Source organism: Phasianus colchicus, chromosome 1, assembly GCF_987193195.1.
Source record: "Phasianus colchicus chromosome 1, bPhaCol1.hap1.1, whole genome shotgun sequence".
Taxonomy (NCBI): Eukaryota; Metazoa; Chordata; class Aves; order Galliformes; family Phasianidae; genus Phasianus; species Phasianus colchicus.
In genome coordinates, this window is record NC_143436.1 from 182,581,497 (window position 1) to 182,606,855 (window position 25,359).

General features: G+C 38.6%; 1 protein-coding gene and 1 long non-coding RNA gene across 16 annotated transcripts in view; one reads left to right on the forward strand and one right to left on the reverse strand.

The window, feature by feature from the left end:
• GRIA4 (glutamate ionotropic receptor AMPA type subunit 4) overlaps positions 1-25,359 on the reverse strand; it is a 234,015-nt gene that overhangs the window by 153,019 nt on the left and 55,637 nt on the right. For all 15 annotated transcript variants that reach the window (XR_016463409.1, XR_016463410.1, XM_090133923.1 and 12 more), the window contains exon 3: positions 2,360-2,599. Coding sequence is in view for 13 of the 15 variants with exons in the window: in XM_090133923.1 (XP_089990049.1) it covers positions 2,360-2,599 (240 nt within the window). In the remaining 2 variants the exon portion in view is untranslated. The remainder of the gene's footprint in view (positions 1-2,359; positions 2,600-25,359) is intronic.
• LOC149920277 (uncharacterized) lies at positions 2,443-18,337 on the forward strand. The gene is made up of 5 exons (XR_016463412.1): positions 2,443-2,532; positions 11,273-12,208; positions 12,287-12,378; positions 17,614-17,680; positions 17,783-18,337. It is a non-coding gene; the product is annotated as an uncharacterized LOC149920277 (long non-coding RNA).

Genomic DNA, 25,359 nt, shown 5'->3' on the forward strand with positions numbered 1-25,359 from the left:
ATTAAAACTAAGGTACAGACTGTTCATAGGGGTACAAAAACAATGGAAAGCCATTAAATAGCACAAAGGTAGAGCAGAGTGAAGACACTGTGTCCAAGTTCTGTAATCCATAGTAGTTCCCCAGGCAACCTTAGTTGTTGGTGACATCAAGAGAATGTGATGCACTGACTTTAGGAAGAACAATGCTGGGATGGGACTTAGAGAAGCCAAGGCACTCATAAAACCACCTGCTGCCCCAGGCCAAAAGTCTGTCACTTTTGTTTTACAAAATGCCATGCTCTGGGTTAATTTTGGTCATACACTCATTATAATGCCCAAATACACCTCCATCTCAAAAGCTATCCATCTTCAAGTTGCAACCACCCCTCACTAAGGGATTTTTGGATTTTTTAACCTGTACTTTTAAAAGTGAAATAAGAGAATTTTATACCAATCAGAAGAAAGGTATATATGACCAGAGTAACTCAAGTTCCACCTGTATAGTAAGAAATAGTATAAAAATGGCTTAAGAGAGGGAAAGATTAAGGAAGATACCATGTCAGACAAGTTGGTAGAACACCTGCATACATCTGTGATCAGTTGACAGGCCAAGTCCTTCTTCCTGCCCGTAGGGACACCAATTGGTATGGTTCACACATTTGGTTAATGCTGAGTGCTTCCCTGGGAAATGCAGTAATCACTGTAAAGTTTGTTTTATAATTTTTAGTGTGCTTCTGGCCAGGGTGTACTGCTGTTAGCTCTTTGCACATGCTTTGCATTGTTTTTGGTTACACTCAAGCTTTGCAGACAGTGAATTATCGCTGGCAATCCACAAGAACCTGTAACCAGTTGCTAATAAAATGCACCATTCACTAAGGTAGCTATGTTAGTTCTTATTGGCCATGGCCAAAATTCCTTCACTGATCTAGCTGTGCTAGTTCCGATATAGCACTGCTAGACAAATAATGAGGGGGCTGTGAATAAGTTCATGGAACACTGCTAGATGAATTAGGCAGTGTGCTATTTGTGAATCAGTAATTGTGGTAGTTCATATATTGAAGGTGACTGGAGTTACAGTGCCAAACTGGGCATCACTCAATATGTTGTCCTCTAACACAACAGCTTGCCAAAACTTCCCTTACTGAACCAGCAAACATAAACTAACAAACAAACAAACAAACAAACAAACAAACTTACAAACAGAACCAACAGATTAGCTTAAAAATAAAAAAAACACCAGCAATTACAGAACAATATAAGCCCTTTTTATTTTTTTTATTTAAGTTCAGGTATTTATGCAGTGCTAAAAACTCACTAAAAACTCACTAAAATTTAGTGATTGTGTATACCAGAAAATTGACTTCTATAGCCATAATGAAATAATTAAACAGATTTAGTTAGGTCAGTATGATTTCCTATTTCTACTGCAGAATAATGACTCTGGAATAAAGCCACTTCAGAATAGTCTATCTATATGGGCAGCTACAGTGAAATGGCTGTAGTAAAATAATTATTTGACTACAGCCATGCATCACTTTTCCCCTGAAAGTAAGCCATCAACATAAAAATCTTGCTTCTTTCCCAGAAGCTCAGCCATGTTGGCCAAATCCCCTTCCATACGCCAAGGCAAAATGCTTTGCCACCAGAGTGAACACATAACATGGAGAACCTGAGATTTTACTTCTCAATTAGGCAGTAAATGACAAAATGCAGTAATGCACTTATAGTTTTCTACCACTCAAAAGCTCTGAAATGCTCTGCAGTTTGGAATGGAGAACGCAAATAAAAAGTGTAGCCTTTTGCAATGCATTATAAATCTTATAAAAGTATAGTTGACCACAGAAGAAACTCCAGATGAAAGGAGTAGCACATGGAAAAGGCTGCTGCCATGTCCTCTCCGTATCACCTGTCATTTCTCTGCTGCAGCCTAAGGATCATGCATTTCGTGAGCCTGTTCTGATCTCCAAAGGCATGAGAGGGTTGCTCACTTCTCAGCTCACATTGGTGCAGGTGCAGCAGAGAAGTGGTCAGCCCTCTCCACTTCTTGCTACTGCTGTCACTTATGAAGTGATCTGAAAAGTGAACTGAGCTGTACAATTCTGCTTATTGAACTGTGTCTTTATTTCACTAACATTAATTAAAATGTTTTATTATTCTAGACTTGAAGTGCAAGCTTCGGCTGGTCGATTACTATTTGCATGCACTGTCCAGCGTTTGCAGATGAAGGAATTCTTCCTTCAGCGACAGAGCTGCTCAGAGAAAGGTATTTAAAACGGAAGAGCTTTTAAATTTGACTCCCCAATCTCTCAATGCCATATAAAAATGCACAGTTCCTGCAAAAGCCAATGGAACTAATATAATAAAAGTGGTTACAACTCACCTCGATCTGTGTCATAAAGGAAGACAAAGCGGTTCCATTCGTAGTGATCCAGCAAGCTCAGGAGGGCTCCCCGCAGCGATGGCCGCAGCTGCAGCACAAACTGACTCTCACCTTCGGTGGGGAAACTTGGTGTGATGAGGGAGATGTGCAAGGCGCTGCAGAATGAGGTCAAGGTATGTACTGATCTCTTATCATAAAGTCCAAAAATGGCAAAAACTCCTCTAGAATATTGGGAGCAGACTGGAAGAAAAAAAGAAAAAGTTCATTTAGTAACAGAAAAATCTGTAAATACATACTTACTCCAACACCCCTAATTTCATAATTCGAAGATTTCCATTTCTGCCTATATAGTTAACTTCAATATTTATGTGTGTTTCATTCTGGAAACCAATAAATACAAGGGCTGCTCTGAAAGTAATGCCCTCTGTGTTATGATGTTGTTCCACAACATCAGAGGCAGACGGTGGTACAGCAGTAGAGGTTAAACCTTCCCACCAGTGTCCCATTATGTTTTGTTGCTATGTGACAGATGGCAGTAGAAGAGCAGTCTAACAAAATGGCATCTGATGTGGAAGCATGGATGAAGAAAAGGTGTGTACCTAAATCCCTCAATGAGGAAAAAATGGCATCCACTGACACGATTGATGCTTGCTAAACGCTTATGGAGATCAAACATAGCACAGTGCACAGTGAGATGATGGGTGGTACATTTCAGCAGCAGTGACAGCGATGTGAAAGAAAACCCACATTCTGGATGGCCATGCATAGCTTTCACAGCACAAAATTAAGAGGGTCTCAATCAGCTCAACCACACCAATCAGTGGATTACAACGAAGGATCTGTGTATATAGCTGAATATCAGCTTCAATCTGTTGGAAACAATTATGGCTACGCTGGAATATCACAAAGTTTGTGCCAGGTGGGTCCCATGAAAGCTCACACAGAAACAGAAAAAACACTGTATGCATGTTTGTCAGTGCCCATTGAATCAATATGAGTCTGAAGGTGACAATTTCCTGAATCACATAATTACCAGTGGTGAGATGTAGTATCACCACTATGAGTTGGAGTCAAAATAGCAATGCATGGAATGGTGACATGAAGTTCTCACTGAGCAAAAAGTTCAAGACACTGTCATGTGCACTGTCTTTTGGGATAGGAAAGTGATTCTTCTGGATTTTCTGGAACTCAGACAAATCATCAGCTCTGATCGCCACATTGCAAAGCTGACTAAGTTGAAGGCTCAAACTTCCACGGTCAGGTCAGAGAAGAAGAACATCTTTCTCTTGAAACATCATAATGCCAGGCCCTAGACCAGCCTGAAGATCATGGAGTACACTGCCAATCTTGACTGGACTGTCCTGCCACAGACACTGTATAGTCTGGATCTGTTGCCTTCTGACTTGCATCTGTTCAGGCTGATAAAAGATGGACTGTGTGGGCAAAATGATGCCATCACAGCAGCTGTGAAACAGTGAGCCGTCTCTGCTGGTGCAGATTTTTATGAGCGCAGCAAGAAGGTTCTTGTCTATTGCTGTCAAAAATGCATAGATCATGATGGCAATTGTGTTGAAAAATAATGTTTTGTGGTTTGAAATTTGCTCTATTACATAGTGTTATTCTGCTTTTTGTATCTGTTGTAGTTTCAATGGAAATAAATAAGATGCATTACTTTTGGAGCAGACTTTGTAAATATCAAAATAACATTTTGTCACTTTTGGAATCTATGCATAGAACATTACATTATCTATAGTTTTTTGGTTTTTTGTTTGTTTGTTTGTTTTTTGTTTTTTTTTTTGGTGTTGTTTTTGTTTTTAATTCTAAAATAAAATAGAAAGTAAATAATACGGACTGCATGCCAGTCAAAAGCCAGCATACGCTGTTTTAGTCATAGCTCTATCAGGGTTTGATCATTTACATTATTTTAAGCAGAAAAGTGTTCACATTTCAAAATATGAAAAATATTACAAAAATGTAATCAATCTCATGAGGGAAATCTGGATATTCTAAATCACAGCAACATAGAAGTTTCATCACTTTTAAGCATGGATCCCCCATTCTGTATTAAGACTATTACAGACACTGAAAAAATAACAAACTACTTCACGAACCATCTTTTTGACTTTAAGAGACCAGTTGATGAAAAATGTAAGTCACTGTGACCAACCTGTTGCCCCAAACCTTTTTCTACTCTGGATCAACCTCAAAACTAAAAAACAAATGACCTTAATACATATTCTGAACTTTGATTTGCTCTTGGGATCATTTAAGACATAAAGAAAGACTTCTATTGATTTCAGCTGACTGCATAAGGGCTTACTGATGTATGCACATAGAAACAGGATATTTTCTTGAGTAAGTACAGCCTTTCTAGCATAATAAGTTCCCAATGAAAAACATCCTATTTTTCTCTTGAAGCATAGAACAGCTTACTAGAAACAGTGTGTGATAATTATCAGTTAGTTATCCCACAGTCATGGAAAATTAAGAAAGGAACAGCCAAGTGTCATCATAGGTATGTATTTCTTATGTTCTCCCGTTGCAGATCCTCTCTCCTGCCAGCCCATTCCTACATGCACACTGAACAAGGGAAAACAGAAGTCATGCCCTGATAACTAGATGACACAGAATCATAGAATCATAGAATCACAAGGTTGGAAACGACCTGAAAGATCATCTAGTCCAACTGTCCTCCCACTACCATTGCTACCATAAGCTACTAAACCATATCTCGTAGCTCGTCATCCAGATGCCTCTTGAACACTGCCAGGGACGGCGACTCCACCACCTCCCTGGGCAGCCATTCCAGTGCCTGACCACTCTCTGAGAGAAAAAGTTTTTCCTCATGTCTAACCTAAACCTCCTCTGGTACAACTTGTGGCCTGTTGTGGTCCTGTTTGTTGCCTGGGAGAAGAGGCCAAACCCCTCCTCATCACAACCTCCCTTCAGGAAGTTGTAGAGTACAATGAGGTCTCCCCTGAGCCTCCTCTCCTCCAGACTAAACAATCCCAGCTCCCTCAGCCGCTCCTCATAAGACTTGTGCTCACCAGTTTCATTGCCCTTCTCTGGACACGTTCCAGGGCCTCAATGTCTTTCTTGCAGTGAGGGCCCCAGAACTGAACACAGTACTCTAGGTGCGGCTTCACCAGTGCTGAGTACAGGGGATGATCACCTCCATGCTCCTGCTGGACACACTATTTCTAATGCAGGCCAGGATGCCATTGACCCTCTTGTCCACCTGGGCACACTGTCGGCTCATGTTCAGGCGAGCATCAACCAACACCCCCAGGTCCCTTTCCTCTTCACAGTCATCCAGCCACTCATCCCCAAGCCTATAGCACTGCATGGGGTTGTTGTGGCCAAAGCGCAGGACCCGGCACTTGGCCTTGTTGAACCTCATTCCATTCACCCCAGCCCAGCGATCCAGCTTATCTAGATCCCTCTAAAGGGCCTCCCTACACTCAGGCAGATCAACACCACCTCCCAACTTGGTGTCATCTGCAAACTTACTGAGGGTACACTCAATCCCCTCATCTAGGTCACCAATAAAGATATTAAACAAGATAGGCCCCAGTACCGACCCCTGGGGGACACCACTTGAAACAGGTCGCCAGCTGGACTTAGCTCCATTAACCACTACCCGTTGGGCACGGCCCTCTCGCCAGTTCCTTACCCAAAGAAGAGTACACCTGTCCAGGCCACAGGCAGCCAGTTTCTCCAGAAGAATCCTGTGAGAGACCGTGTCAAAGGCTTTGCTGAAGTCTAGGTAGACTACATCAACAGCTTTTCCCTCGTCTATCAGTCTGGTCACCCAGTCGTAGAAGGAGATGAGGTTGGTCAAGCACAACCCGCCTTTCATGAACCTGTGCTGGCTGGGCCTGATCCCCTGGATGCCATGCACATGCTGTATGATCTCACCCAAGATGATTTGCTCCATAACTTTCCCTGGTACTGAGGTCAGGCTGATAAGCCTGTAGTTCCCCAGATTCTTCTTATGGACCTTCTTATAGATGGGAGTCACATCAGCAAGCTCCAATCCTCTGGGACCTTTCCAGCTAACCAGGAGTGCTAGTAAATGGCGGAGAGTGGCTCAGCAATCACCTCCGCCAGCTCCCTCAGTACCCTAGGATGAAGCCCATCTGGTCCCATGGACTTGTGACAGTCCAGATGGAGGAGGAGCTCTCTAATCGTCTCCACCTGAATCACTGGGGGTGTATTCTGTGTAACACCCCAGACTTCCAGATCAGGGCATAAAGTGCCCTGAGGATAACTGATCTGCCTATTAAAGGCAGATGTAAAGAGGGCATTGAGGACCTCAGCCTTCTCCTTATCCTCAGTGCTCACATTCCCCGCTGCATCAAGTTAAGGATGAAAATGCTCCCTGGTTCTTCTCTTACCACTGATATATTTATACCAGGATTTCTTATTCTCTTTTACTTCAGTGGCCAATCTGAGTTAAATTTGGGCTTTTGCCCTCCTAACTTCCTCCCTGCATATCTTAGCAACTTCCTTGTAATCTCCACAAGAAGCCTGTCTCTTCTTCCAGAGGACATAGACTCTCTTTTTCTTCCGGACTCTCAACAGTAGCCTTACAGCACTCAGGGACAGCCTGTTCTTGCGTCTTTAAGATTTCCATCTTGAGGAGCAACCAGGTTTCCTGGACCGCTTTACCCTTAAGGAGTGACTCCCAGGAGACCCATGCTACAAGCATCCTGAACAGATCAAAGTTCACCCTCTTGAAGTTCAAGATAGCAGTTTTGCTAGTCACCCTTCTGGTTACTCTGCCCAAGACAGTCCCCAGCTTTCACATCTCCCACCAGTCCTTCTCTGTTAGTGAAGAGAAGGTCTAGCAGGGCATCCACACACTCTAGAAACCTCCTGGACTGCTTCCTCCATGCTGTACTATATTTCCAACATATATCAGGGAAATTGAAGTTTCTCATGAGAACAAGTGCTGGCAATCACGTGACTTCCACAAGCTGCTCTTAGAACGCCTCATCCATCTCTTCAACCTGATCAGGCGGTCTATAACAGACCCCCACCAAGATGTCACCCCTACAGGCCTTCCCCCTGATCCTTACCCACAGACATTCAACTTTATCATTCCCAACCCCAAGCTCTTCAACATCAAAACAGTCTTTAATACAAAGGGCCACACCACCACCTTTCCTCCCTCATCTATCCCTTCTGAAGAGCTTGTAGCCATCCAATCTATGAAGAGTTCTCTATGAAGAATTCATCTATGAAGAGCTCTCCTCACTTCCAACCTGGAAGTCACAGTCACCCAGATAGATCAGCACGGTCAGGGTATCACATACACTCTTAGCAAAAGGCTTATTCAAATCAGTTCAGCTTTAATTGTTTCATACTATAGCATGAAGAGTGAAAATAAAACTTATGCATTTTTTCTCCTTAGTTTTCAGTGATTTATCTGAAGCCAGAACTGGAACAAGTCACTGGAGGGCAGTTCTGGGATTTTATGTATTTCCCTACTATTTCAGCCCCTAACCTAAAGATTTTCACAGTCAGAATATACAAAAATACTTTCAACAGTTAAAAAGCTTTCTTCTTCAAAGGTCTCCTTCAATATGTCGATACACAGCTCTTATAAAGCCCTTAGTGTTTGCTTTGCTGGACCACACAGCATACATTCTCCTAAAACCATCAAATGACTGGCTCGCCATTTCCCTAATCATCCCAAAAAGTGCTGTTCTGCACTTTTTCAGTTTCATCTTGTCTGTCTTGAACACAGATGAACAACCTGCCCAGAATTTCAATTGAAGGCTTTCTGCTTCTTTCTGCATTACTCCCTGTAAAACACTTCTGCTAACATATCCTAAGATCACATTGCTTTTTTTTTTTTTTTTTCCTAAATGTGCATCTCAGCAATGGCTGACAATCATCTCAGGATCAAAATTCTGTTCTTTTGTCTTCCTAGGTCATTTTCAAAAGATGAGTTTCTGCTTAGTGCACAGTATGTTTATTAGTCACCAATGTACAACTTTTCCATTATGTCGCATCTATTGCCATATTCCTCAGAATTATATACTTCCAGTTATTTTCTTAGTCTGCTCTGAACTTTCTACAGATGTCTGTGTCTGCCTCACCAGCAAATTCCATCAGTGTACTGTGACTTTTTAACCCCATGTCTGTTATAAAAGCAATCTCTTAGTACCTTCCCAATATCAGTTACACTTCTCCTCTATAAACTCCTCTACTAGCATTTGTTGCCATTGCACTCTTAGTTCCACACCTACCTTGTAATTCTCCTCTTTACATCTATTTCCATAGATAATTTTTCTTAGGAACATGCTTATTTTACTTCAGACTCTTGGCAATAGAAAGGTATTGATTACTCCCATACTTTCCATCCTGTTAATTCCTGGTTGCATTTGAAGTCCAGAGCTGTATTTTACATTTTATTTCAAAAAAAATTTGTCCTATTACCTTACAGACTATTGATGCTAGCCACTGCATGGCTGACAGCTTCTATGTCCACTTCAAAAATAAATATTCTACTCTCTATTCACTGACCATGTGTATCACAACTCATTCAACAGCTCTACTAAGAAGCATCTGTTATTGCATCTGCCCTTCAGTAAACAAACTTTTCAAAAATCATGGGAAAAAGGGGCAATTTCCCAATTCCCATTAGCCATTGGGTCTCTTCTTTCAAGGTCAACATCCTCCTTGAAGTACCTATTAGTTTTCATCCATATCCAGATTTTCATGATTTTTCATTCCATCATCAATGTATACCAGTCTCAATTATTTTACTATATCTTCCCTTTGTATTTATAGATCTAAATGACCTTTTGCAGTTGTATCAACATCCTTTGTAAAACTCTGTTCTCACTGGCAGCACTAATGTAGGCTCTGATTTCTGAAAAACAAAAACAAACAAACGAACAACCCACCTCTTTACTTACTTTTCTTACTGATATTTAAAAGTATTTGTTTCTCATGTCTTTCTTGTATAATCATTCATTCTTTCAGTGCTGGAGTCCCATCCTGCAAGCTACCTTCCCCTGCAAAAGGATTCCTTCAGATTCTACAACTCTTTCTGTAAGGAAATGGCAGGGTCCCCATTCTCAAGCACAGTACAGTCAACTTTACCAATTGAAAGAGCTGAACCTAAAATATGTGCACAACTGCTAGTTAATAAATGTATTTTTGGTTTAGAGAAAACCTTCTATAAGGTAATAAGGGCTTGCATTGCCTTAATTCTTTCCAGTTTTATGCAGGCAAAGTACTTTTAGTCCATACAGTTGGATTTTACATGATAAAAAATTCAAGAAATCAGTATCAAGCTGTGAAATGGTCCCCTTGGTGGAGTTAAACCTCAGATTCATTCTCAAGATGTTGGGAAAAAAGAAAAGACAGAAAAAAAGCCTTAGAATGTCATTAAACATATTAACCTTTTCACTAAAAATAATAGAAGAATAACTCTTTGCATTTTCTAAGCAAACTGTCTTTGCCACAGCCTACACTCCAAATGCAATAAAACATTACCTGCCTATCATTAAAGTCTTGAAATAACAAATCCAAGAAAGCTTAAACTGCTCTACTTCAGATCAAGACTGGCAAGTTACTGAATAGTGTCCTTCTTTGCTCCTTGATAAGAAGAAATGCTAAGATGAAGAAGGTTATTAGAATTTTTTCTTACTCAGTACAATTCCAAGAGAGAAAAAATGCCTATGACACTATGGAGATTAGGCTCAAACATATGCAGAGATGCTGCAGCGCTCCTGAATCAATTTTATAGTAATCAGCAGCGACCACAAAAATCAGCAAAACCATGAGTATTTGCATTCTACCTCACTACTGTTCTCAGAAAATGCCTCCAGGCAAACATGACTACCTGAATTTCCCAATTCTTTATTTCTCTTATGATTCCAAAAGCATTTCACTTATTATAAATTGACTAAACTATGCTTGGTAAAATACAGTCTAGTATAAGCATTCCAAGATAATTTTCTTCAGGATTTTTTCCCCCATAAATATAAAGCAGTGACAAACAGACTTTCATGAACATACTTTGAAAGTTATTGAATAATAATTTGTCTTTAAACAAGTCATCATTTCGTAGCTGACAACTGATTTCAGTATTACACATATGATTTTCACCTGTAAATTTAGCAATACCGTTGTTCTCACTAAAGATAAGCAGAATGGTATACATTAAATACACAAGGTAATATTACCTATTACCTATAATATTATCTAATATTACCTAATATTACCTAGTACCTATAATACGAATGAGGTATGTTCTATTCTAGCAGTTTGTTATTATGTATTTGTACTGTCACTTTAAAAGAACACGAGGCACCTTCGGTTAAAAAGAATAAATCATGATGCCATAATGGCAAAAATTGTACCAACATATACAGTCAAGGCACATGTGGTATTCTTTCTCATTTTAAATACAAACCATTTTCTTAAAAAAGAAATGCGAAGAAAAATATCCCAATTTTTTATTATCTACTGATTTTCAAAAGTTGCATCCATAAAGTTTAAAAGAACAGGTAGAATGTCAGAGTCCACATATGGCTGTAACAGTACCCGTGAAAAGGACACAAGGCAGTGAAAGTCTGCCTTGTGAAAGTGACATTGGCTTTGTTTCATTATTTGGTCAGACCCCAAAATTTTCTGATTTCTTCAAGATGCAAATGAAACATCATGCTAAGAATATATTTACAAAACTAAATCTGGTAAGCAGAGCACATCTGTCAATAATATCAATTTTGCTTGTTAGCTTACAGCGTTTATACCATACAGGCAGGAATTTGGCCAACTCACAGCCTAACAGGGAAGTAGCAGGACTATTCTTCACAGCCATGCCTCCAAGACTTCCAGGGCACAGACTCTGAAACAGTGTGCTGACCTCTTTTTTAAAATGCTTTCCTCTAGGTTTTAGGCTCCTACTGCTCCAGCATGGGTCCTTCCAATGGTCTGCAGTTCTTTTTCAAGAATAGCACCGACATGGGTCCTTCATGTGAGTTGCAGTCCTTCAAAAACGGATTGTTTCAACATGGGTCACCCACCAACCCCAGTTCAAAAAACTGCTCCAGCCTGGGATTTTCTCACAACTGCTTCTGCCAGGATCCTGCTCCTGCATGGGCCCTCCATGGGCTGTAGGAGCTACCTTCTTCACCATGGGCCTCTGATGGGCAGCAGGGAAATGCATGCTGTGTGCTTGGAGCACCTGCTGCCTTCCTTTTGCACTGACCTTGGTCGCTACAGGGTTGTTTCTCTCTCATTTTCTCACCACTCTCTCTCACAGCTGAGCCATTGTTTCTTAACTGTGTTATCACAGAGATGTCACCAGGTTTGCTGATGGGTTCAATTTTGGCCAACCATGGGTCCATTTTGGAACTCACTACAACTAGCTGGAAACTGGGGCAGCTCTTGGTCTCTTCTCACAATGGACATCCCTGATACATCCCACACTACATAATCTTGCCACAGAAGCCTAACATGCTTTCTCAACTCCAAAAGGAATTCATATAAAATATCTATGTAGGTATGTATTTTTCCTTGCCACCATAGTAGCATATGAAGGCTTTCATTTGATAAGTGACTGCAGTGCTGTCAAGCCCTGGATCACACTCTTGTGTTCTCCATTTTGTTCTGCTGTTGTACACTTGTGTTTGCCAGCACGGAAGTAAAAGTAGTGGGCAAATTTTCTTTACCTGCTGAACTCCTTCAACGAGGAATGGACTGATGAAAGCTCTTCAACTGAAATGCAGCACAGAAGGGAAAATTATTTCATCCAAATAAAGATCTATCTCCCAAGGTCAAATGATTTATCAAGCTATGTGCATAAGAGCTCCAAGACCTAAGAGAGTAAGTACAACTCCTAAAACAACTTTGAGACGAGAGTTCCCTGTTAAACTGTCAAAAGTCTTCTTTGCTTTTGCACAGAATTCAACATCTCTTTCTCATGTGTCCTCCCTGATCCACCTCCACCTGATCCCTCCATTGACCCCAATTCCTGGAGGAGGACACAAAATCAGGTAAGGCTCCACATCACAAGGGAAATGATCCAGATTCATCCCTATGTAGTTTTCAGTCATTTTGCCCCAAATCAAGAATAGATTTCACACAAATGTGATCTTCCTTGATTTTATGATTAAGACTGCTGATTTTATACTAAATTATGCTCTTGCGTTAAGAAAAACTCTGAGCACCGAGACCACTTTAATGAGGTACCTTCATCAATTAAATCATTAATATGAGATGATGGATAGTATTATAGTACAGAAGACAATGTTACATAAAATGGGCAGATTAAAAACTTTATAGGTGTATTAGGACTAATTTACTGCTATCTTAAAAACAGTCTTGCATAGAAAAAGATATATCTAATTACTGCTATCCAAATAAGGGAAAAATGGAAGAGTTTCTTATGTTTTCTCTGTCCAATGAAAGAAATACCTATCTTAACCATATTGTTTTCAATTTTGTAGACCTCACATGATCTGCTTTTGCCCTTTCAATACAAATTTCTTCAGGCAAAAAAAATTATCTTCCTCTACCTTCAGGAAGCACACATCATACTTTGGTACTACTATGCCTAAAACGTTCTATCTTCAAATAATATTACACTGTTACTGTAACAGAAATCAGTTTATTGCTCTATAGTTTAATACAGTATTAATATATAATAGTATTAATATTAATAGTATTAATGACTGAGGTGAACCAAAAGAGACCTAGATCTTTCTGATTGAAAAAAAAAGTGCAAACTGAATCACAGACTCTATCCTCTCTAATATTTATTAAATGTTTGTTCTCGTACAATATAGTTGAATAATTATAAGGCATACATACTGACTGGAAAGAGCAGTCCTTGAGAGCAGCCCTGCAGAGAAGGACCTGGGGGTCGCAGTGGATGAAAAACTTAACATGAGCCAGCAGTGTGCCCTTGTGGCTCGGAAAGCAAATGGTATCCTGGGCTCCATCCGAAGAGGGATGACCAGCAGGGACAGGGAGGTGACTGTCCCCTCTACTCTGCTCTTGTGAGGCCCCATCTGGAGTATTGTGTCCAGGTCTGGAGCCCCCAGTACAAGAAAGACAGGGAGCTGTTGGAGAGGGTCCAGAGGAGAGCCACAAAGATGATCAGGGGAGCTGGAGCATCTCCCCAGTGAAGACAGGCTGAGGGAGCTGGGCTTGTTCAGCCTGGAGAAAAGATGGCTGCGGGGTGACCTCACTGCAGCCTTTCAATACCTAAAGGGAGCCTACAAACAGGAGGGGAATCAACTCTTTGAAAGGGTTGATAACTGCAGGACAAGGGGAAATGGTTTTAAGTTGAGGGAGGGAAGATTTAGGTTGGACATCAGGGGGACATTCTTTACAGAGAGAGTGGTGAGGTGCTGGAACAGGCTGCCCAGAGAGGTTGTGGATGCCCCGTCCCTGGAAGTATTCACGGCCAGATTGGATGGGGCCCTAAGCAGCCTGGTCTAGTATTGAATGTGGAGGTTGGTGGCCCTGCATGTGGCAGGGGGGTTGGAGATTCATGATCCTTGAGGTCCTTTCCAACCTGGGTCATTCTGTGATTCTGTGATTCTGTGAAGTCCAGTATGTCAGGCATTGAACCTCTGAAACTAAATTCATACTCCAGGTCAAATCATCTCACATTCATATGTGGAGCCAGGAGTTAGGCTCAGTTGGTTCTATGGGTTCCTTCCATCTCAGGATATTCTATCATTCCCATCTTTTAGTTCCCAGCATTTCAACTGCCTGGTCTATTTCAGACTATGAGCAGTTGACAGAAAGGCCAGTCTCCTTTTAGATGTTTGAAAGTAGATTAACAGCATAGTTAGTCTAACTTTCTCACCTGTGGCCTTTGGGTGAGACTCAATATAAATAATTATGTTAATTATGTTAAAAACCTAATGGACCTGCACTTTGTAAACTTTCTGTAGTAAATTTGAGAACCCAAAGAAACAGATCACATAAGCACTTGTCCTAGAGGTTAATGTGTTTAGTTTCATAAATAGAATTAAACACATAGTAAAGAGTGTGCAGGAGTACTTATTTGGAAATCAGCAGGTGGATCTATCAAACGAGTCACAGAAAAGTCATGAGTTGCCTCTACATCTTAACTCATAGCAGTGGGTTTCTACCAATATCTCTAAGTTACCTGCCAGCTTATTAAAAAATAATAAAAGTATTTTAAAAAATAGTAAATTTTGGTTTACTATATCATATAGTAATTTGGGAAGTATAGTTTTTTTTGTGCAACTGCAGATGTGAGAAAATACTGCAAAGCTATACCACAGATGTGTTACATTTTTTAATTAATAATTAAATTTCCAGAAACAGTTCTAGTGAATTGTCTCTAAAAGACAAGTTCCTGAAATAACAGTAGGACATGATAATACATTTCTTGCTTACTGAATGGAAAAAGAAGTTGAACTAGCTTAATTAACATGCACAGGGTTTTCCTCTTTCAAAATCTGTATGAACACTGTAATATAGTGTTTTTTTGTGTGATGTTTTGCACCAGGTCACTAAGTTACAGAACATTAACTTCAGAAAGTTATTCTGAGAAATGCCCAAAATAACAAAAAAGAAAGGGCCACAGAAACTAGGCATGACTGACTCGTAGATTCAACTGCTGAACTCTATGCCTCCTATGGAGCAAGCTTTGCTCTTCTCAAATTAAGACACTGATTAAAGCTTTCTCCATGCCAGTCCCAAAAAATCTGTGAAAAAGGCATCTACGTCCTTTAAGTATATATGCACACAAAGAGAGATGACAGGACTGTCTCATTTGAGCCCTCCACCAAAAAGGTATTTTTTGATTGTTTTTCCATCTCTAAAACAGGAAAAAGGTATGTTCACAAAACAGATCATCCCAGCTTAAGATGGATGTGCTGATTCACCCACTGTATGTCTCTTCTACACTTAGATAACTACATTTAATATTATAGGTTTTTAAAGTCTCACTAGAGAAATTTTCCCTTTTTTTTTTTTTTTTCCCTGTCCATCTGTAGCTTCAGTGTGATTTGGAGCTGACTTTTCCCAAAATCCTCCTCACACAGTGAGGGCACTGATTTCTTCTAGCCAAGGCTGCAGGCATTTCTCGGATACAGACTCTGTATCTGTTTTCCTGGAAAGTGCTGACAACTCTCATTTCTTGATGGAGAACACAAAATAGCTCAGCCTTTCATAAATTTCTATGAGGAAAACTTTAATCTTCTAGTAATTTCCATCAGAACATTTCTCCACCACTAAGGTATTTTACTTTCATTAATATATAATTCCAAATCATTTAAATCCAATGGAACTTTTTTACACAAGAAACATTTTCCACTGGGCTTATTTATAAAATTTCTCTTTCCATTATGCCTTGGCAAATCTACTTGATAGAACTCCTCTCATGAATTTCACATGTGCTGAATGCTAACAAATCTTTTCTAATTTTTAAAAGTACTTAATGGCTCTCTCTGCAATAAATTACCCAGTCTTTGTGCCTTTGTGGCCCACTACACACACACAGGGTCTGGCATTTAGAGCTATGCACCTAAACACGTGTTTCTCTAACTCAACCAAAGCTTCCTCTTTGAACACTCTCCCAAAGAGAATCCACATGCAGCATTTACCTTTCATATGAATGGGAACCCACATTGGTACAGAAGTTCTTTTTTGGCTGTTTTTAAAAACTGACAAAATGATCAGCACCTCATGTACTGCAAGACTTTTCAAACTCAGAGAAATATTTAGAAAAGTATTTAAGACCAATGGATTTGGTAAAAAGTTCCCATGATTCTGTCAGGTTTTCTCAAGGACAAAATGTTGACAGTTCTCTTTTTTTTTTTTTTTCCTTCAGAATAGAAACTTAAAGAGGCATAACAGATTGTATGTAAATTAAAGTAGACTAACAGTTAAACACAATGAAATCAGCGGTATAATTTCCAGTTGCTTCAGTAAAGTCAACATTTCAACTCAGATACTCATGTGGTGGTTAGAGATCTGTGTAAAAAATCTCTAGTTTGTTAGCTGAGGGAAAGCTCATCTTGATCATTTATGAGTATCTACAGAATTCATGGCTTATAATGCATCTAGATTGCCTGTGTGATTAGTTTGTTGTTGGTGGTGTTCATTGATTCTTTTTCTTACGTGACATGGTATTTGTTTTAATTCAAGTCTGAACTTCATCCAGACATTCCTTTGTAGAGGAAAAAAGCAAGCCGCTTGATTTCTCACAAAAATGTAATATTTTATAAAACCTTTTCCCACATCCAACTTTAATGAAACAGAACAAAGACGAGTCTGAATTTTGTTTTAAGAAGTAATCCTTTGATGGCCCAATTTTCTACAATATATAGCTTTCCTGTTTCTTTTTATCTTGAAAAGGAAGAAAATCAGCACATTTAAGCAGATATTTTTTCTTTCCAGAAGAACTGAAAAAAAATCAGTACTGTTTTAAATAGGAGGGCATCTAATCAAATGGGTAGTTGATTAGATAAAAGTATATTTTTAAACATAGCTACTTAATCACAGATTTTTCTTATGCAGAAGAACAAGTATTAGTACTTCTCACAGAAAAGAAAAAAAAAACACATTTTTTTCTTCTTTTTGAAGAAACATGCTAATTCTGCAGTTTTTCTGCAAGCAAAGCTGTCACTGAATGGAATTCACTGAATTTAGTAGGAAAACTGAGAGCTGGAACAATATATTAAAGCATATGTTAAGGCTCCTGACCTAAACTGTTCAATGGATGCAATTTCAACATTATCATCATTTATACCTCACATTTGGAAAAAATAGTGCTTTTTTAAATCAAACCTTGTGTTCTAATTCAACTGAACAAAATCAAAACATGAAATCTGCTGTAATTAGAAGCTGAAATAAGGGAATTCTTGAAATACTGAGGTAAGTTTGTTACTGGGCTTCCATGTGTATCTTTTAAAAGGGGAGAGTAGTCACCTAACTGCTCCCTCTGACTTTGGAAATCTCCCTCCAGATCTCTGAAACATGTAGGAAAAGGAAGGAAAAGAAGATAGGAAATTATGAAAGATGTGTCTAACTAGATCCTGCATTTACACTGAAGGTCCAAAGGTGTTTGTCATTGAAACTAGAATTCAGATTTTTGTCTGGTTCATAACTTTATCTTTTGAATCAGAACTTGGGAACAATGTCAATTGATCACAGAATCACAGTATCACAGATCATTCACGGGAATTTTGTTTTTATGTTACTGGTAAAACTGTGTCTTCATTTCTTCCACCTCAATCATATAGCTAAGGCAGATCGTTCTCTGACTCGCAGTGGTGTTGGTCCAGCCCAGGCTTTTGAACACTGGTGGAGGTGAGCTGGGGTTTTGGCTATTTTCTTTTCTCAGTAGCAGATTTCACACTACCACATCCCCTCACTAACCACCTAAACTATCACTTATTTTGATTAATGTAGGTGCCAGACAGTATCATCAAAAATAACACTCTGACCTATCTATATCATTGGATACCTTGCTTCTGATTTATTTTGGCGATCTGTAAACTGGTGGAGTGAATAATGCTCTCGGAACTCTGACTAGACTTTACATCTCAACAATGTCCTACTGACCTATAAAAGAAAGACTGGGCTGAAATCATTCCATGCTGTTATTCGTCCTATGAGCTTCTAAGGAAAGATGTGTAAGACAGAAATAAACAGTCGCTCACAACTGACTTTGACTTTTCTTCACATAATGCAAATGCACAATGTGAATGCAAATGAAAAAAATACACCTTCCTTCTCTGAAATACATTTATTCACCTGAGAAATGAATAAAACTTTGGATTCTCTTTTGCCTTAGTAATGTTAAAAGATGCACACCACAAATGTTGATTGGAAAGCATTAAACACAACATTGCTTTCTTGGTTATTCCTACACTTACATATTTTATAAAAAGCCAGGAAACATGATTGCTCATTTTTGAAAACAATGTCAGTATTAAGAGAATATATGTGATAAAATGTTCATCTGCTTTTCCCACTTCCCTATGGATTAAGAGAAGCTATAATCTAACTATACATATCCTAGTTTGAGAAAAAAACTTTACTTTTTGTTTGTTTGTTTGTTTGTCACAGTTGGGACTTCCATAAGAAGAGATTCTGAATATTTTTTGATAGGATTTGTTGTTTTTTCTTCTGTTTCTTTCCTTCCAAGTCATGGCACAAAGCAGAATTTAAAGCTGGTACCATTTCATGTCAATGAAACAAAGTATCACATTGTCAGATTATAGATATCTTGGTCAGGGAGAGAAACCTCCTATCAAGACATAGAAATGAAACTCTTCTCCTGCCGTCTGCAGCCTGTGACGCTGTTTTGAAAGAATAGCAGTTGCCGAGAAAGTACACAAGGCTCTGCCACAGCTACTTTCAAGTCAAGGGCATCTTAGAAGCTCTTCAGGGATCAAAGTATGCAAAGCGCTAATTGTTGTACTCTCACATTTGAGGATTTTGGTTTTATTTCTACTAGATACGATATTTCAATCTTCCATTATTTTTCTTCTGTATTACATCTCACAGTAAATTAAAAAAAAAAAAAAAAAAAAAAAAGACGTGAAACTCATTTTTTCATGTACATCCAGAATGTGTTTTTTTAATATGTTATGTTGTATTTATCTTTTTACTGTCACTAATGATGACTGTCCCAGAATGCTTAGATGCTTCTGACTTTTCCTAGAAATACCCTATAAATTCTGTGATCTCATTGTTTTTACTCTTTTTCCCAGGCTTGATCTAATGATCTGGTAAATGGTGCCACAGAGATGGTGGTTTAAATGATAAGAAAGGTGTTAGTGTATTTTCAGTCTAACTCCCATTTTATGTACTTTCCACCGGCCACAGACATGCCACTTTCAGTATCCCAATCTGCAAATCAAAGATTATAATACTTATGTACCATACAAAGTCATGGCAATGGAAAAAATACTTTCAAAGAATCACTAATATAATTGTAAATATTATCCATCGCTGGTTTGTTCAGCATGAGTTCTTTAAGATTTTTTGCATCGCCTTCTTCATACTTCAGCTCTCCCTCAAATGCCCTAGGCATTACTACTGTAAACTTCAAAAAAACAAAACCATATCAAAACAGTTTATCTCCTGCTTTTCCAGAAGTTTGCATTATAGCCTGTTTGGGTGACTCTATGCATCTTCAGATCACAGTTACTTCAGGTATTTTATGCTGAAATCTCAAACAACCTGCACTTTAACTTGTACTTTATGTAGCCTTGTTGTGATCATCTTGCTGCAATGAAAATTTTTCTGCATCTTGTAGCTTGCCTGTTTTCCCCAGATAATGCAGTGACTGTAGCTAATGGACTTTTAGATGCAGTTTCTGCTTACTGTGGACGTCCTGTATCAAAATGACATTAGGGATTACCATGTGGGTAGGGCCAGCCAAAAGTCCAAGGCATAAGAAACTCAGAGCCATCTCTTTTTTTTTTCTTCTTTTTTTCCTCTTTTTTTTCCTTTTTTTTCCCCGCGTGCCTTCTTAGCCTCCCACAGTCATGCTGGTGAGAATCAGCTGCAATATAGCTAGCTGCTTTTAAAATCAAATGCTTGGTGTGGGTTACTGGAAATGTATCTTTCACTGCCTTCATTTTTTCACACCAAGATGTTTTTTCTTTCAGTGAAAAACTAATCTTCCTGTTTTTTTTTTTTTCTTTTCTTTTTTTTCTTTCTTTTTTTTTTTTTTTTAATGTATAAAAGGCATTCCTAAATGGCTGTAGGTCTCATATAATCATTAAAATAGTGAGAAAAAGGAATTACCCTTCAAAAATGAACTGTTCAATCAAGGTTATTGAAAGTGAAAGCCATTCAACTTCTAAAGGGAAGACCAGCTTCATCACATCTCAGTGCAAGATAGATTCTAGTCATGCCCCTGTGCTTAATGACTGTAGGCTCTAACTACTTGATAAGAAAAGCAGGTTTCAGAGTCATATGCCATGAAGGGAGTATTGTTCCTAAATAGTTCCTCTCAGTTAAGACTTAAAACATGGTTTAACGCATAAATAAACACATCTGCATATATATTGTAAGATATCATTTTCTATTTCTATAGATCACAAATTCCAATGTCATAATATTATTAATTACTTAGAAATCTCTACTATAAAATGGGCCCAACATTAACTTAGCTTCCCTTTGCAGCCTAATCTGATCAGTAGCAATCAGTCTGTAGTAGGGTGCTGGAACTAGATGATCTTGAAGGTCCCTTCCAACATAAGCCATTCCATGGATTATTATATTAGGATTAAAATATTGTGATATTATGACATTAAGATATCATTATTTGGTGTCTTTAAAGAAAAAAGCAGATACGTCAAAGAAAAATACTTGATTTTGAAACTGTGGCTAACGTATCTGTCTTACTTATATACTTTTCCATACCTGGAATAGCAAGAAAAGTTTATTTCATTCAGAAGATATTCACAGAAATAAACATGCTTTAGTCTTACAACCTAACATGCAGTGTGAGAATAAAGCATATTTACCACCCATGAAATATTGTTTCACATGAAATAATCATATTGTGACTTCTGTGATGAATGATCATCTCTTACATAACTCTATCTGTAAAAAAATCAAACAAAATGGTGTATTTATCCACAACAGGAGCTCCTGGGTGCAATTGGAACAGCCTGTAGGATGTAGGTAAAGGTGCGTTGCCTGACCTGTCCTCCTTGAGTCAAAGAACCATTCAGTAAACAACATGACCTTTCATGAAATACTGGAACTACCAAACATAGAGCATATTGTCCTCTAAGAGTGAAATTGCCAACTGGCATTAAAGTCAATCAATTTGCACTAGCATAGAACAAAATTGCGTTATTGCATTGTTGACTACAGTAATGTCAGAATCTTTCTTTCAGTCACAGTAATCTTTCACACTATTTCCCAATACACAAAAAGATGTCAGTACAACCCACTGGTTTCAAATCATAACTGCAAAGAAATAAAACTGCTTCTCAGAAATTGCTGGTTCAATCTTAAAGCAGATGTTAATGTTAGGTTTATGTAATGCTTTGAATCTTTTGACATGTGATGAGTTTTCCTCATTTCCCTAAAAATGTACATTCTCAAGGTAAATCATGATTTCTGTATTTGGAAACTGACTAACAAAAAGAAAGCAGTAATACAATTTATTTTTAAGTTATCTGTCATTATTCCTCTTTTCTCCATGTTGAGAAACAGGCCTCTCTGTGCCTCCATCTTAAACAAGTATTTCCACAACTTCACAGTTTAAAACAGGAGCACAACTCCTCTCATTTTGTTCTCACACATTTTGGCAGAAATTGGGCTTCATCCATACGGCAGTTGGAAATGGACTATCTATAATTGGAATTTCTACTGAGCTGGGAAATATACTGGTGATGGTTTTAAAAAAGAGCAGAGATAAGAAGAGAGCTGAGATGGGTTAGTTGGCACCCTGTTATCTCTATGAATGGACCAAAGGTGGGTGTACTGTGGGGCCCTGAGGGGAAAGGAGTCAAACAGGATTTGCCACTCCAAAATATTTTTCTTTATCACAGTCATCAGAGCGGATTCAAAATAGCTGTCACTTTATGTTCAAATAGACCTCTTCTCAAAAGAAATGCTTATTTTTCATTTTATTTTTAGACTGCAGGGCTGACCAAAGCATAACCCTTCACTTCATTGAATAGTTTGATCAACCAAATGAGCAATGCACTCTATTTTCCCTTTCGTTATTCTTTGTCTCTTTGTAAAAGAGACCACTGAAAATTAATAAAACATTTAACATCTTGATGTAAAGAATGCAAGAACATGTCTCTGCTGGTCCAGTCAGATGTACTTAAATTAACTTGCTGTAAAGATTGCTATACCAATAACAAAGTATTCTATCTATCACTCCAGGCATTATGTAAGGCTAGCAGCTTCTATGCTGGCATTTGCAGAAATAAGCAAAACTAGTTCACCACAGTCCACAGCTGTGATCACTGGAGTAAAAGTCAGGGACTAGGGGCTGTGCAGATACTGTACAAGACAGCTGTACTTTACTACTGGTCCACTGGGCCTGATGCTAATAATTTTTAAATGGTCTGTTAGTTACGGTAGTGGCCTCAAGCTGCTTCCTATTTCAAATCCTATTAACATTTGTGTATCTTTAAAATATTTTAGTGTCTTAATTAGCATATCTTCTTTTTATAATTCCAAGTCTCTTGCTATTTAAAAAAAAATAAAATCAGTAACAGAGGCTGAAGAGTTGGTGGATGAAATGTGATTGTTGAAATGTGCACTCAAACCAAATCTATCACGCAAGCACAGAAGTGCAGAACTACTTCAGAACTACTTCCCGTGCAGGATGAGTCTGACTGTCTTAGGATAATGGATTGGTATTGCTTACAGGCTTATTAGAAGAAGACAGAACACTGTAGGCAGAATTTTAAAGAAAACCATACAATTAGTCTTTTCTTTTTAGTTCTAAAATAAAATAATATTGAAACCAGTTTTGATGATTCTAGCAAGATGTACTTTCTCTCTGAGACTCTGTCTTGTTTACTCTGGGTTCTGCTTCAGAAAAAAATATTAACAGAAAGGATTTTTTCCTGAATAAGGATTGCAACACAATATTTTTTATACATACACAATAGCATATTTATTAAAAGAACTCCTACCATTAAAGCCTAACAATTTTGGGTAGCCAAGGGCTATCACACCATGTTGTTTTTTTTTTTTTAATTATTTTTTAAAGTCACATTAAATATATGCATAAAATGTTTTAAGATCTACAAATGTCTACATACAGAAGATTCACTGGTAATTAGATACCAGAATTTTACTATATAAATACACAATTACCAACAAAAATCAACTTTGGTAAATAATTATTTCACGACTTCAGTAAACACTGATTATACTTTTGCAGTGAACCAAGTATTTCATGAAATACTGATAGCATACCTAAGCTCAAACAGTCAGAAATAATGTAAGGAGCAAAGCATTGTGGCACTAAGGGAGGTGGTTTAGTGGGTATGGTGGTGAAGGGTCGGTGGATGGACTAGATCATCTGAGTGGTCTTTTCCAACCTTAATGATTCTGTGATTCTACAATGATTCTATGATTCTATGATTTTTCTCTTCTACACAGCTATTCAGAATCAAACTGACTAGCCTTAGCCTGATTGATTTGTTTTGTTCACAAAGGAACAAAGATGCTATTAAAGCAACAGCATTATTTTTCACAGCTTGATTTGAAGCAGAAGAGTTGCAGAATATGAGAAATAACGCACAGAAGCACAAAAAACTTGTCTCTTTAAAATCCAACTTTCTCTACAGCCTCTTTCTCATTCTATTTTTATGAAATTTCCACAGTACTCATGCTTCTATAGCAACATAGCTCAGAAAAGAAAGAGATGCTGCCTGGCACCAGCTATTCCTTTGACAAAGATCAAATATAATGTAGGGAGAGTCATTGTACTTTGCAGGTTTTACTAGTTTTAATGTTTGTCTCACTGAACTGAGCTGAACGAAATCCAGTCCTACTAGTGTACTTCTTGTATTTTCTTGATTTCTAATGTTTGGATATTTCTGCTTCACTTGTTATTCTTTGCTGGATGATTCTTCCTCTAAATACAATAGTACTAAAAGATAGTGTAAACAAACCAGCTACTTAATTTGCTAGACTCACTTTCTCTAGATTGAAGAAGAGGGATGTTTGTCCTTCAGTGGACTGTGAGAACAGGGAAGATTGCACTTAGAGGCCTAAAGAAATCTCAGTTCCTTGTCATATCTTGAGTGCTGGAAAATCCCACAGGATTTCCTTATCATACTACTTTCTGTCCATGCACTTGATTAAGATCAAAATTCAGGAAAAGAAAAAAAACAAATTTCAAACTACCTGGTTGCAGAGTAGAAATGGAGTAAGGGTCACAGAGTGATTCAGAAGTGGAGGGTGCTTAGGAGGGTTCTGGTCCTCCTGCTCACAGGAGACTCAGCTCTGAGGTCAGACCAGGATGCTCAGGACTTCACCTGCTCTGGGATGAAAACCTCCAGAGACAGAGAATGCACAGTCTCTCTGAGCAGCCTGTGACACAGCTTGACTATGCTCACGGGGGGCAATTTTTCCCTTATAGTCAGAATCACCCTTGTTTCAGTATATTTTCATTGTCTCTCATCTTCCCACCCTGTTCCACTTAAAAGCCCAGCTATATCCAAAGGATGTCCTCCCCACAGGCACTGGGGGATGCTGTTAGGTCCCTCAGAGCCATCCCAGGCTAAGCACTCCCATATCCTCACAGGTTGCTGCTCCTCTTGACCTGCTGGCTCTGCTCCTGTTCATTTAGCCCAGGACACTGCTGGCAAATAATCAAACACTGGTTAATAAGCACTCTTCTGTGCTTATTATTGGTTAAAAAGCACTTCTCTGCAAGACATCACAATTTTCACTGAGCGCTGTAAGCAGTAGTTAACCGCCGTGAACAAAGTCTGCATTGCTATTAAAGCAAAAATAAAGCACACAAAATGCTCTTAAAAACACAGGGTATCAATGGCAATACCAATCAAGATAAATATACATATGCTTCTGAAAATATGAGCCTAGCTATACATTACATTTGCGCTTGGTAGTCATATTTTTTTACATTGTGCCAAATTTGTAACTGCAAGAAGGAAATAAAAGTCTTGTTTATGCACAGCTGATCTTTTGATAATAATGTTATTAACACAATCAGGAACACATTTTAGTCCAAGTCACTTACTGACTTGCAGTCAGTACAGACCAACCATTTGTTATTGACTGGGTGCACTATGAAGTGTGACAAAACCACAACTTCAATTGATTAAATAATTGTATTGCCATAAAGGCTGAGGGACAACATCACAGGCCTGTGTGGGGTCACCTTGCTTCAAAGTCACTGGGATTTGCGTGTGCTCACATAAAGCCACAATCTACCCTGAAGTCATCCCTTGGCATCAGGAAATAAAACAGCATGTATCAATGGGTATTTTAAACAGCACTATTGGATTATTTGGCACTGT